This window comes from Melanotaenia boesemani, chromosome 19 (genome assembly GCF_017639745.1).
Source record: "Melanotaenia boesemani isolate fMelBoe1 chromosome 19, fMelBoe1.pri, whole genome shotgun sequence".
Lineage (NCBI taxonomy): Eukaryota > Metazoa > Chordata > Actinopteri > Atheriniformes > Melanotaeniidae > Melanotaenia > Melanotaenia boesemani.
Window position 1 is genome coordinate 10,248,797 of NC_055700.1, and position 12,854 is coordinate 10,261,650.

A 12,854-nucleotide genomic window follows, 5' to 3' on the forward strand; every position below is an offset into this window, starting at 1 on the left:
TCATTAACATGTGAGATAGTGTTTTGTGTTTACCTGGAGAGGACAGCAGGTAGTTGATGTTGATGGTTTCAGATCGATTGGGTCCTCTGAGCAGCTGCTCCTCCAGTTTGTGCCGCAGAGCCGTGTTGGTCTGGATGCTCCTCTCCAGCTGCAGCCTCAGATGTCTGATCTCTGACAGCAGCTCCCCGAGGTCCACAGAGCCTGAGGAAGGGACGGAGACGGGCTGCTGTGGTGCCTCATTAGACTCTGAACAGGTATAAAAAGAAACAGATATCCACGCATTAATGAAAATGGACAAAGTAACCATCAGAGAGACGACTGACGTGTTAACTTGAAAAAATTAAAACATTAAACTGGAACAAAAAAAACAAAGGATTTGTCATTTTAGGCTACTTATTTGTTGCACTTTACTTCCAAAACTGATAATAAAATAAAATGTGGAGGTCTAAAATAATTTCAATTGAATGAAAAAATACACGTGTAAATGGGGAAAAAGTAATCTAGGTAATGTGAATATATGTTAATGCCAGTTTACACTTTTGTGTAACAAAACAAAAATTTAAAAAATGTGTAGTACCATCGAGTTTGTTAGAATCATGCTTCATCTTTTCATAAACCTGCAGCTCCACCCGTAGAGACTGGAGGAGATGTTGGGAGTCAAACAGCTGCTGCCTCTGGAGCTTCACCTCACCCTGCAACCTAGAAAAATCACAAACAGAAAATAGTGCATGCTCATTATAAATGTGCATCAATTCTGTTAGAAACATATTTACAGAAACTATAAACTGTACTTATGGTTAAAGAAAAAAAGTTTCCATTCCATTTATATATATAAACTAACATTGGTTTTTTTTATTTTATGCTGGTTGTGTGCTTGTTTCTCTTAATTGACAACATCATATTAAATATGGAACCATTGCTACCCATCTTATTCGATGACTGGTTAGTAACTGTTTTGACGTTTCTCTTTTCTGCCCGTTGTGCAGTTGTGTTGCACAAAAACTGCAATTTGTGCTGATGTTCTTAAAATAGGGCTGGGCGATTAATCGAATTTTAATCTCAATTACGATCTGGGTTTTCAACGATCATAAAAATGAAATTATCCGATCATTTGCTCCTTCTCATTTTACTCTTGTGCTGTTTTCAGTTGCAAATTGAGCGCCATTGGCATTGCAGCGCTCTGCTGCAGACTCCTCCCACATCCCTGACCGCTTTGCTTTATTTCAACACGAGTTGCCAACACCTCTCAAGTTAGACTGAAATGTCGTGTCTATGTGGCTATGTCCACACGGCACTGAAGCTGGTTCAGGTGTGAAAACGGTGTCAAAAACTAGGATAAAGGCTTCAACATCCCCACGAAACCGCTTGTAGTACATACTACAAGGCTGTGGGGGGATACTACGATGATTAAAGAGTAACACTCCAGAGCTAGTACAAGACGTAGAGCATGTACAGATAAAGACATATCTGCTTACTCCTGCTGTTGATGGTACAGCAGCGCAGCACTGTTATAAAAGCAGTGTATTTTGGTGCTAAAGCTGTACACAAGCCAGGACTGTCTGGAGCAGCACCACAACACAGTTGGTCATCAACGCCATTGTTGTTGTTATGTTTGGCACGCGTTCATCACACTGACGTCATATCTTCTAGTTGTGCGGTTACGCTGTCCTCACAATACCACAGATGGTAGAGGTCTCACCCCTGCTCTTCTCTCTATGCAATTGTGTTAAATAATGGAGATCTCATTTCAATCAAAATTATCGTGATTATCATTTTTCCCATAACTGAGCAGCCTTAGTTAAAAAGCAAACATTATAACCTGATGTATAGCATCTCCCACTAATGCTGACACTCAGGTTTGACAAGTGAGCGAAAGGGAGAGGAGACGTGATCTGACAGTAAACTAAACTCCTGGTTTTGAGTTGCACCCTCACTCAACTGTGTCAGAAGAACGAGGGGCAAGAGGTCACCTACCATCATTATGCCATGTGCATGTGTGTGCTCTTTGAAGAGCCTTTTAGATTATAAGACTCAAGTTTCAGAGTTATACTAACGCTATGGAATAACAGTAATGACTATTTAGAATGGTAATTAGTAGCTTTGTGTAGTTTCAGGTTGCAGGGACAAGAGGAGTAATAATAGTAAGTGTTTTGTATGGAGGAAGTGCATGGTGCATAATGATGATGCACTATGTACACTCGTGCTTGTGTTTTTGCTTTTGTGTACCTGTGCAGCTCCTCTTTGCTGGAGTGCAGTGAATTTTGCAGCACTATGTTCTGCTGGCTGCTGTGTTCCAGTGTCTCTTGCAGTCGGATGTTTTCCTGCCTCAGAGCTTCACACTCTTTCCTACTCTGCTCCAGTTTGGCTGTCCTCCTGGCCAGAGTTTCCCGCAACCTCTCATTCTCCTTTTGCTTATCTGTAAAAGAAATTATTGATGCCTGTTAGTAATATTTTAATGCCCTAAAATTTATTTGTTTACCTATTAAAAAAGTAAAAAGTAAAAGGAAAACCTTTCAGAGCATCCAGGAGCTGCATTAGCATGGTTGATCATAGCATTGCTCTTAGCTTAGTAACTCCAGAGGTGTGTATATCTCCTAACCAAATGTCAAATAAATTGTAGGAAAATGTATGTTTACCTCTAGATCCCATGCTGAGCTGCTCCTTCAGGGCTTGGTTCTGTCCCCAGAGAAATCTCATTTCATTAGCCAGTTGACTTTGATCTTCATTGCCATGGATAAAGATGTTTGTAGATGCTGAACAAAAAAAGTGCAAATACTTATTTAATCAGACAATATATCAGGGCTTAACTACAGGGAAAAAAAGAGAAATATAATCCATAAGCAAGTGACAAACAGCAGTTTAGACAGTGTTAGATATAATGTATATACCTTGGTCTTTCTCCATCTCATTGAGCCTCTTCTCCAGCTGTTCCCTGAGGCGGTCGTTGGTGCGAATACTTTCTTCTAGGCGTTGCCTCAAACCCCTGATTTCCTGTAGATGTTCTGAAAGCAGGTCTAACATCACAAGCACAAAGCCAAATTGTAGGGCTATTTCAAAACAATGGTATGATTAAGTGCTCAAGAAAACATGTGCAAACAGAAAAAATACAAGCAAATATCTGTACAAACATCTACATTTTTTTTCTACATGCTGCACATGTATTTCAAGTTAAAAAAACAAAAATGTGAATGAGTACTGCACTTGTATTACAAATGGGCCTCTCGAGACATGTTGCAAACAGAACTGCTAGAGTTGAACGAACATATGACTTGTAGTAGCTAGCCTGGGTCATTTTGTGTAAGTGTAATGCAAAGTCTTAAAGCATTATCATAGTAATCAACCCACCAATACTCCATATTTACCTGAATTCACTGCGTGAGATGGCTCTCCAGAATTTTGTAGCAAGCTGGTGTCTCTGTCTTGTTTATATGCTCCTGCCTGTGGTTCTGACATCTCTTGGTCCTGGTCTTGACCTTGTTCCTGGCGGTGTGAGCTAGTTTGGGCCATGATTGAGCGGTGCAGGTCCAGTTCACTGTGTAGGGTGGCGTTGAGCTCTTCGCTGCTTCTAAGCTGCTCCTGCAGGCGCCCGTTCTCCCTCTGCAGGCCCTGCAGTCTGCTGGCAGCATCCTTGTGGCCTGACACACCTTCTTCCTGAGCTCCTCCTACAGCAGAAGCAGCTGTTCCTGACCACTCCGTGTGGTGCTTCTGGCCTGAACGTGTACCAGAGGACAATGGTAAATAAATAGTCTAACTCCAAAACATGTATTCCGTTATCACTTTATGAAGTCGAAACAACCTTGATAAATTATTATTGTGTGAGAAAACTTATGTGTCCATCATTGCAGAGTAACCACCTCCTTAAAAAAGATAGGATCTCTCCACCAACACAAGTAATACCAGACCACAATAAACTTAGGCAGCTTAAAGGAGCAAACAGAAAAATTACATCCACAGGTTCTCTACAGGCTGTTACTAAAACATGCATCACATGACCAATAGCCTCTATTGCTTTTTTTTCCCCCCATGGGACCTAGAATTTGAGGATTGAACCGGATAGGTACCACTGAATAATGCAACTTTAAGTGGAGGTGGACTGAAACGGGACACCGGTTTTGCCCTTGGCCAATGAGCTTTGTCGTGCAGCATGCCCCAGTGAAACAGAATGGATCTGAGTGGAAAATAAGTGCCATTACAGGCAGTGAGTAGACTGGCTTTGGCCACAGACAAGGACTCAAGTAATCTCAATGACACCCCACTGGGCAAGAAATGGAGAAAATATGCATTTTTAATGTGCTAAAAAAAAAGGAAATCCTGTCTAACACACACTATACTTGTCTGGACCTAGCCTGGGTGACATTCAAGACTATAATTAGATCTGACCCCCATTCACTGATAAATTCCAATACTAAGACCGTGTTTAAAATTTGCTTCTGGAAACTCCTACCGTGTGCTCGACTGCCACCTTGTGTGATGGGGCTGCTGTGGCAGGCGGAAGAGGTCTTCTCTGAGTGGTACAAATGTGAGTGAGAAGTGTTGTAGCTGCTGGGACTTTGGGTCTTGATCTGACTTTGAAGGCTCTGGATGACTCGATTCTTCTCCTGCAGCTCCTTAGCCAACCTACCAGGGGAGGGAGTAAGTCAATACTACAGTTTGTTAGTATAATCACTTCATCTGTTTTTATCACATCTTGATGGGAAAGAAAAAGGCACCCAAAGAGAAAGGTATGTTCTGAACTAGAGGGCTTTCAGACAACTTTCAGTGGAAACACACAGTAGAAAAATCTGAAACTGCACAGCAAATGTCACGCCCTATGCCTGGTCCAAATCCACTCACAGATCCAGCTGCTCCCTGGTGGATTCGGCCAGGGTGAGGTTTTGATGGACGAGGAGGCTCATGTGCTGCTGCAGCAGCTCTCTCTCGCCCTCTAGCTCCAGACGCAGATAATCTATTTCTTGCTGGATTCTAGACGGGCTGTCAGCAGGGTCTCCCATGCTCTTCTCATAAAAGAGAAGCAACTGTGACGTCTGGGGAAGCTCCCCAAGACTGCCAGCATCAGTTGTAATAGAAATAAATATTCATCACACTAGTCAACTTTATTTTCTGATTTAAGAATACATGGTGTAATTAAAACAATTACCAACTATATACACTACAATGCAAGATATTTTATTAGGAATAACTAAACATAAATAAATTAATACTACAAATGCTACAATTATAGAAACTTAATAAATAAAGACTCATATTAGGAGAGTTGAACTATATGTAAATAAAATTAGCATGTCAACATATCTAAATTCTGAGAGACAGCAGTGACCCAGATAGGGGCTGTGTGACCTTAATGACTTGGTGGACAGATAAAACTAGGTTAACAGCAGGATGCTTTTCAGAAACAATACAAAGGGTTGCATACAGCCCCGGGTCATAAGGCGAGAGGCCGGGTGGAGGTGAGGTTTTTTTTTTTTTTAAAGGGTCATTAGACAAATATGAAAACAGTTCAGCTAGCAACTCCCAAATGGTTACACATGACCTACAAATACTCAGTCACTACAATGACAAAATTATAATTTTTAAACAATAGTAACACACATTAAAAGGAATAAAATGGTTTCATGTAAGCAACTAAAAAAAAAGTATCTATCTTGTGTTGTACCTTACGATAATAAAAATAGCTCAGTCTTTTAATTTATTTTCCTTCAGAAATTAAGCTTGTTATGAAAAATGTGGAAAATATATTTTAAACAAATATAAAGAAATCTAAATTTGAAATATAATCTAATAAATCTATTCAAAGATGCCGATCCAAAATCCGACAAATACCGGTGTTTGAGCCAAAAATAAACATGCAGTGTAAAGAATATCAAGAAACAAAATTATGGGATAGTATGAGAAGTACCTGCGAGAGAGTTCAAGAGTGGCTACGTCTTCATTATCCAGATGAGATTCTCCTACAAGATTGATGAAAAGATCTGTCATGAACCGGTCTGTACATTTTACTTAAAAACGTCTTTTTCCTGGTGACTACTGCCTTCTGTTTTTAACAGCATCAAGTCAGTTCACAACAATAATTAGTTCCCCCGTATGGAGTCCAGTCACAGATTAAACATTTATTACCTTCAATATTTTAACATTTTTTAAACATTAACACAAAGTTTGACACCTTGTTATAAACTTATTGTATTGTAATTTGAAACAAAACAGTCATGAATTAAAACTGATTTAAATGATGTAGACACTGATTACCTTTGTCCAGCCGTCCTTCCAGCCTGTCCAGGATGCTCAGGCTCTTGTCCAGCTGCTGTTTGACCACCTCCTCCTTGCAGCGGTCAATTTCACCTGCTTGCAGCAGTTCTTTGAAAGCTTTGTTCAGCTCCTCCAACTGTCGACGCTGCTGGACTCCCAACCTGCGGCTCTCCTTGATCTGCTGCCTCAGTTGTGACAGCTCTCTGGCCTGTGACTGGACCAGAGAATCCAGTCTGTGGAAAGGACAAAAGACAAAAACAAAGTTGACACCATTTGTATGGATTTGATGTAAAAAAAAAAAAAAAAAATCAGTGGGAAAATTAAAATAACATGCTTTTAAATATGTTCTCAAAAGCAAGTTTACCTAGCAGGCGATGTAGAGCGGCTGCGGGTCTGCTGCAGTTGCTCACTTGTGCTTCTGTTCAGTGTTTTGTCTCTTTCTACATCCACATTTAGACGGTTGGTTTTATCCCTCACTGACTGTGTTTCATCCTCCTTTTTCTCCCTTAGTTGCCCACCTCTGTAGCTTGTTTCTTGCCTAGAGTCCACTTTGTGTGTGCCTTCTTGTTCCCTGTTGATGGATGCGTCAGAGGTGCTGGCAACTAGGTCACCAGACAGAGAGTTCCTGCGCAGAAAACTTTGCATTTGAAGGATGAGTTTGGTCTGGTTTTCAAGCTGGGCTTTCAGTTCTCTGACTTGTGCTTGAAGCTGCAGAGGGTCCTCTGAAGCACCATACTCATCATATACCTGCAAACTTTTCAGGCTGACCTACAAAATAAACAAACTAGTTACAGATTACATTTTTTTAAAGCAGAGAATCAAGCATGTGAGTTCACAATGATGTGGCCCCTTTCTCACAAGGTAAACGTGACAGTTGCATTACTTTGTTTTATGAAACTACTCTAACAGGGTTGCATTTGCTGAGGTAAATTTAACCAGTAAGATACAGTAAGATATCCTTAGCCCTTTTATATAGGTAAATTGTAATAACTGAAATAAAGAAATAATACACAGGCTTTCTCAAAAAGAAAACTGAGGAACATCTGAGCCCATTTCTTTTATTTGGTAGTATTCTATTGATGGATAGAAAACAGCTTTAGAATTACTGAGAACACAGGAAATCTCTACAATGAGCAAAGTGAAAGGGCCCTTATTTCAACTAATTTAACTCACAGAAACATACTGTTGACTGAGTAGAGGTGATTTTTTTCCCCTCAAACATTCTTCTTGTTACTTTTTATCCTCCTCCTCTCTCAATGTTTCTTCAATATATTGAAGAAATTAGCATTTAGCTCAAATAGTTATTGAGCTGAATATTTTACGCTGGCATAAAGAAATCAAATCTTGCTATTAAATCCTCTTTAATGCTACAATCTTCAAATTAATGACCACATCTGATTAGAACAGGCATGATTCCTCGTTTTAAAATATTCTTTTAATTTGCCTGCAAAACACAATGGAACAGTTTAGACTGGAAAAATCATTTTAGGTGAGCAAACAATAGGACACTTACTTTGGCTGAGCTGAGAGCTGGGGAGCTAGGGTATGGAGTACTGGAGGTGGAGTACAAATTTTCAGTCGAGGAGAAGGTGGCCTGTTCATGTTTCAAGAGGGAAGGCAGGCTGGAGGTACTGCAACTTGGTTTCACACTCACCTCTAAATCTGGCAACACAGGGGACAAAGAAATATTGAACTGAGGAAGAAATTAAACACAACACGGAGAGCAGCCCCTTTCACACATGCCTCTAATAAGTCAAAACTGATACACCTTCATTGTATGAAAATACAGAGGTGGAATGGGGGGTGTCAAGGTCTGTATACCAGTACTATGGTAAGGGAGGTAGTAACAGAGACGAAATAGGCTTGCCTAGTGTTTGCACTTTCACATTGCAGAACTAACCCAATGGTTCCCAACCTGGGGCCCAAAGAGCATAGGGGGTCCCCAGAGGCTTTTAAACGTTTATAGCCAATGTGATTAATGTCCATACACTGTCCCTACTTTAAGAAAAAAAGTAAGGCTATATGTTAATTTAATTAATTTAAGTTTGGCTTTATTGAAGGGCAAGACTCAGCCAGAATACACCATTTATGGTGAGAATCTCACTTTTGAAAGCATAAAACCAAGTATGGTTTTAGTTGATTCTGTGATGTCGGCTTGATCTGTGAGGGACACGTGAATTAAGAGTAGTAACAGGAAATGGGATGGCAGAGACTTATTTTTTCCCCTACAAGATGCACCTGATATGTGAAAGAGGCTACTGGCCTGTACCTTAAGAGGTCATAAATGGTTTGAAATACAGAAAGATTGAAATAAGACAAGAAATAAAAGTAAGAGGTTAATAAGTGCTCCAAAGACATTCTCAAACTTCAGTGTGTAAACATGCAAGAATATGTCAATGCAAAATATTGACATCCTATTCAATTTCAAGGAATAGCACAGAAAAAATCCCAGGTTAAAACCAGAAGAGTGTGTTATTAGACTCTGAAAACACCACTGTTTCCTCCTCATGCAGACATGTTGAAAGACTATCCATATTTGAGATTAGTGTCCACTCAGCAGACAGAGATGCAGAGTCTGTCTGAAGGCTGTCTACCTGTGCTACTGCTCTCTTCCCTATCGTTCTCACTCTTGGCACTGGTTTCGTAACCCAGGTCCTGCAAATCCACCTGCACGCCTTTGTCACCCTGCTCAGGAGCTGGCATTAGAAGCAATACATTTCATGTTAGAAATAAATCATATAAAGCATAATGAATCTTACTTCTCTACTGCATGGTGTTTTCTTCTTTGGAATTTTAACATGTCATCGCAGTTTTACAACATCATGATTAATTCCAACTGTTGCACAGAACCACAACCAAGAATCTAACCTTTCCGTGCAGTTTCAGGGGAGGATGTCTTGGTAAGAGCAGTGGCAAGTTTCTCCTCCAGGCTTTTACATGCTTTCTTTTTCTCCCTCAGGGCCTTATGTAAAGTCTCCAGTTGGGCCTGAACATTTGGTGGTAATCCCTTGGCATCCTGTACAGTCCTGTGGGCTTCGCTCTCCCCTCTGCGGTCCCCCTCTTCTTGCAGAGAAGGCTGGAGATCAGATATCCTCTTAGAGTAATCACTGAAAACTTTGTAGAGGAGACAAAGATCCTGATGGAGCGTCTGCCCTTCTGTCTCAGTAGAAGCGGGGAGCAAACTGCTGCTGGGTTTGTTTCTTAGCTGGGCAGGTTCCCCCCTCTGTCTCTTCTCTAGCAGGGCTCGCTGAAGTTTGTCCAAATTTATCTGTAGCTCAGGGCTGATCTGTGATGACTTACCAGTGGCCAAGTGGCCAGTATTTACACAGTGAGCTGCTAAGGAAGCAACTGCAGCCTCTGCAGCACTAAAGCAATTCATGAGAGCTTTAAACATATCTAGATTTAAATTGAAGTCAGCAGAACCTCCCACTGCATCACTGTGTTCCTTTGACTCATTTTCATCAAGCGACTCTGCTGTTTTTGCTCTCTGCCTTAAGGTGGTGCTATTTATACCAAATAGGTCACTGCTGCAGCCACGTTGTGCAGCAGCATTTGCAGCCCTCAACTGCTCCTGAAGTTCAGCATTGAGTCTATTCTGTTCCAAAAGTGCTTCTTGCAAAGAGTCTGCATGCCGCTGCAGCTCCTGCAGCAAGTCCTCGTTACCTCCAAACACCCCTCTTGGGCTAACTTCCTTTGAAGATGCATTAACCTGCTGTAATGCATCCTCTATTCTTGAACAAAGATCAGTGATGTCTGGATTTTTTTCTTGGCTTTGAGAGATGATGGCCTTTTCTGCCATGTCCAGAAGTTCAATAAGCTGGTTGTTGAGCTCCTCCTTTTCCTGCAAAGATTTTTGCAGCTCCATGTGTCTACTGTAGAGAGCAGCGTTAGAATCCAGAGAACCAGAACCAGCATGTAAACCAAATCTACCCTGGCTGTCCAGACTGCAGGCAGTCAGGTAAGCAATGGTGGACTGAGCAGCCTGTAAGGCCTCTGTGTACTGGCGATTAAGTCTCTCCTTTTCTTGAAGCTGAGCATGTAGCTCTTCCCAATCAGCAAGCTGCTCACTCAGCTTGTTAATCAAGGCCTCCTTTTCCTGACACTCCTGGTGAAGAAGCTCTAGCTGAGTGAAAAGGGCAGAGTCAGCCTGGGTGCGATCCACTGATATTCTAGCTTCAGAGTCATTTTCAGACCCTGCAGGACTGCAGCTACGGTGAACATTTCTGAAGGCAGAGGAAGGGAAAGTGCTGTGCTGGAGTGTTGTGGAGGAGTCAGAGTCAATATGTAACTGCTGATCAGAACCATAGACGTCATCCTCATTAAGGTGCTGATGTGACTCAGTCTGCAGCTGGTCAGAGCTCATAGGCTGCCTGCTGCCGCTAGCCTCCACTCTTAGCCTCACAGGCACAGGAAGACGAGATTTAACACCAGCCTACAATCGAAACAAATGGATTAATGGACATAAAAAATGGTTAATATTAAAACGGGGACAACGTGAAGTGTTTTTCTTCTTCCAAGTACAAAACTTACCCTATATCTTGTAACGTGCTCCTTTGTGCTCTTGTGGTGCGACTGATACTGAGTTTTTGGTCTGCCCATCTCATCTGCAGTGCTGACAGTACTAACAGGGGTTTCCCCATCTGACACCTCCTCCGATTTGTTCTCTCCTCTTTCTTTTGACAGTTTGATGACTTTAGAAACCTCTTCAGCTGCTGCTTGCAGTGTTTCTGAACTCTTTCTCAATTCAGCCTGTCCATCACTGCTGTTGCCTGAAGCATCTATGCTCTCTTTCTCTTTACACTCAGTAGATTTCTGTTCCTTCAGAAGACCCCGTAGCTCCAAATTTTCTGATCTAAGATGGAGAAGTTCCCCTCTGCAAGAAGCAATATTTGATTTATACAATATTCAGGAAGCTGTAAATTAAAAGTGAAATTTAGGAGAAGATTCTGAACCATCATAAAAAAGGACCCACCTGAGCTGCAAAACTGAGGAGGACCCACAATCAGTCAACAGAGACTGAAGTGCAATTACGTCTCTGTTCCTCTCTACAGAATCGTTATCTCCACTGTCCCAGAGGTGGCTGTCAGAGTGATCATGTTCTCTACTCTGGCCAAGCCTACTGTCTGTGCCCTCCTCATCAAATTGTTTTTCCAATGACATCTAAGAAAGTTCAGGAATGTAGGTAGATGTCTCAAACAGGAATTTGCTATACAATTTATATTAAAATATAGAAAAATAACATCAAACAGTAAATTATGTGCCAAATTAATAAATGACCACCCATTTCATACCTGTCCTTGGTTGATGCTCATTTGGCATTCCTTATCTTGACCAGGAAGATGTCCCCTGGTACTGGGGGACAGTGGCTGGAGCTTATAAGTCTTCTCATGCGGCTAGAGTAATGGAATGGGAGGCGAGTATGACACACATGACTTGGTAAAATAAAACTTAAAGAGGGAACAGAATCCATAAAACACTGCACAGTAACAGCAGAATGGCATGATGTGTCTAATGTGGCATGGCAAAGAGAGACCGTTTCATGGGACACAGAGAAAAAAAAAAAAAAAACAGGGACTGATTAGGAAAAAGAAGGATAGAAAAAGAGGGTAGATTCTATTATAGACAAGAAACACACTCATTAAAGAAATGACATGTAGTGCCACAGGGCAAAAAGACATTAGTAACAAGCTAGACAGAGCAAAGGTTAAGACGCAGGTTCAAAGGTTAGAAGGGAACTAATAATGGTGGATGTTAAGACAATGACTAATGATAATTATTTCTAACTATGCACATACTATATAATTTCTTTTACTAATAAATCACAAAATATCCCATTTTGCCTGACTCAGGAAAAACTTTGAAACCACATCTATTTGCAGCTTTATTTTCCCACCTGTTTGCACTGGCTTCTGCTGGTCAGGTCTTTGCCTTCTCCGAGAGCATCCCTCTCAGACTTTTCCATCAATGACAATCGGCTCTGCAGGTCATCGTTTAAACTTTGCAGTCCACTGATATGGTCTTGTAGATCGAGCACCTATTGAAAGGCAATAGTTGTCATGGAATCTCTTAATGTCATATTGTGCATGCTAAGTAGCAACTTCTGCATAAGAAAATATAGACAAGACAGAAAATAATACAGAACAAAACAACAAGTTTCAAAAGGAGCTCACTTTCTGTTGGAGCTCCTGAGCAGAGAGCTGAGACAAGCTTTCATCTGGTGCTTCTCCCAAACAGATACTCATGTAGGACGTCTGGTCCCCAATGAAACTCAAAGTGTCCCCTGAAAAAGTCGAAAATTAAACAAATATGTTCTCAATGTTAAAGTTACCATGTACTACTGTACAGCGTGCTTTCTAGTCTTACCACCATCATTGGCTCCACCAACACCTCCTCCCCGGTTCTGAATTGCCCCTAAGCGAGCCTGCAGAGATGCGTTCCAGCGCTGGGCATCCTCCAGCTGATGTCTCATGCTCTCCAGTTCTTTAGGATCAATCAGATCCATACCTGAACAGATGCACATACGTCAGTGGTTTCTAGCATATTTCTGAGTTTCTAACAACATTTCTAATTTCCCATGTCAGCAACACACATGCTGCATCATTTTTAAGGAT

The 12,854-nt window shown here is 41.3% G+C and overlaps 1 protein-coding gene across 7 annotated transcripts in view; it reads right to left on the reverse strand.

Moving 5' to 3' along the window:
- cdk5rap2 (CDK5 regulatory subunit associated protein 2) overlaps positions 1-12,854 on the reverse strand; it is a 34,697-nt gene that overhangs the window by 2,990 nt on the left and 18,853 nt on the right. For 4 of the 7 annotated variants that reach the window (XM_041969328.1, XM_041969327.1, XM_041969325.1 and 1 more), the window contains exons 26-45: positions 12,607-12,747; positions 12,414-12,523; positions 12,137-12,277; positions 11,535-11,636; positions 11,216-11,403; positions 10,774-11,116; positions 9,112-10,675; positions 8,838-8,939; positions 7,757-7,905; positions 6,608-7,011; positions 6,244-6,476; positions 5,897-5,948; positions 4,834-5,043; positions 4,445-4,617; positions 3,363-3,710; positions 2,889-3,014; positions 2,637-2,753; positions 2,227-2,416; positions 578-699; positions 34-246 (exon numbers count right to left, since the gene is read on the reverse strand). In XM_041969328.1, coding sequence (XP_041825262.1) covers positions 34-246; positions 578-699; positions 2,227-2,416; positions 2,637-2,753; positions 2,889-3,014; positions 3,363-3,710; positions 4,445-4,617; positions 4,834-5,043; positions 5,897-5,948; positions 6,244-6,476; positions 6,608-7,011; positions 7,757-7,905; positions 8,838-8,939; positions 9,112-10,675; positions 10,774-11,116; positions 11,216-11,403; positions 11,535-11,636; positions 12,137-12,277; positions 12,414-12,523; positions 12,607-12,747 — 5,028 coding nt within the window. The remainder of the gene's footprint in view (positions 1-33; positions 247-577; positions 700-2,226; positions 2,417-2,636; positions 2,754-2,888; positions 3,015-3,362; positions 3,711-4,444; positions 4,618-4,833; positions 5,044-5,896; positions 5,949-6,243; positions 6,477-6,607; positions 7,012-7,756; positions 7,906-8,837; positions 8,940-9,111; positions 10,676-10,773; positions 11,117-11,215; positions 11,404-11,534; positions 11,637-12,136; positions 12,278-12,413; positions 12,524-12,606; positions 12,748-12,854) is intronic. The other 3 variants (XM_041969332.1, XM_041969331.1, XM_041969329.1) reach the window with 2 other exon arrangements.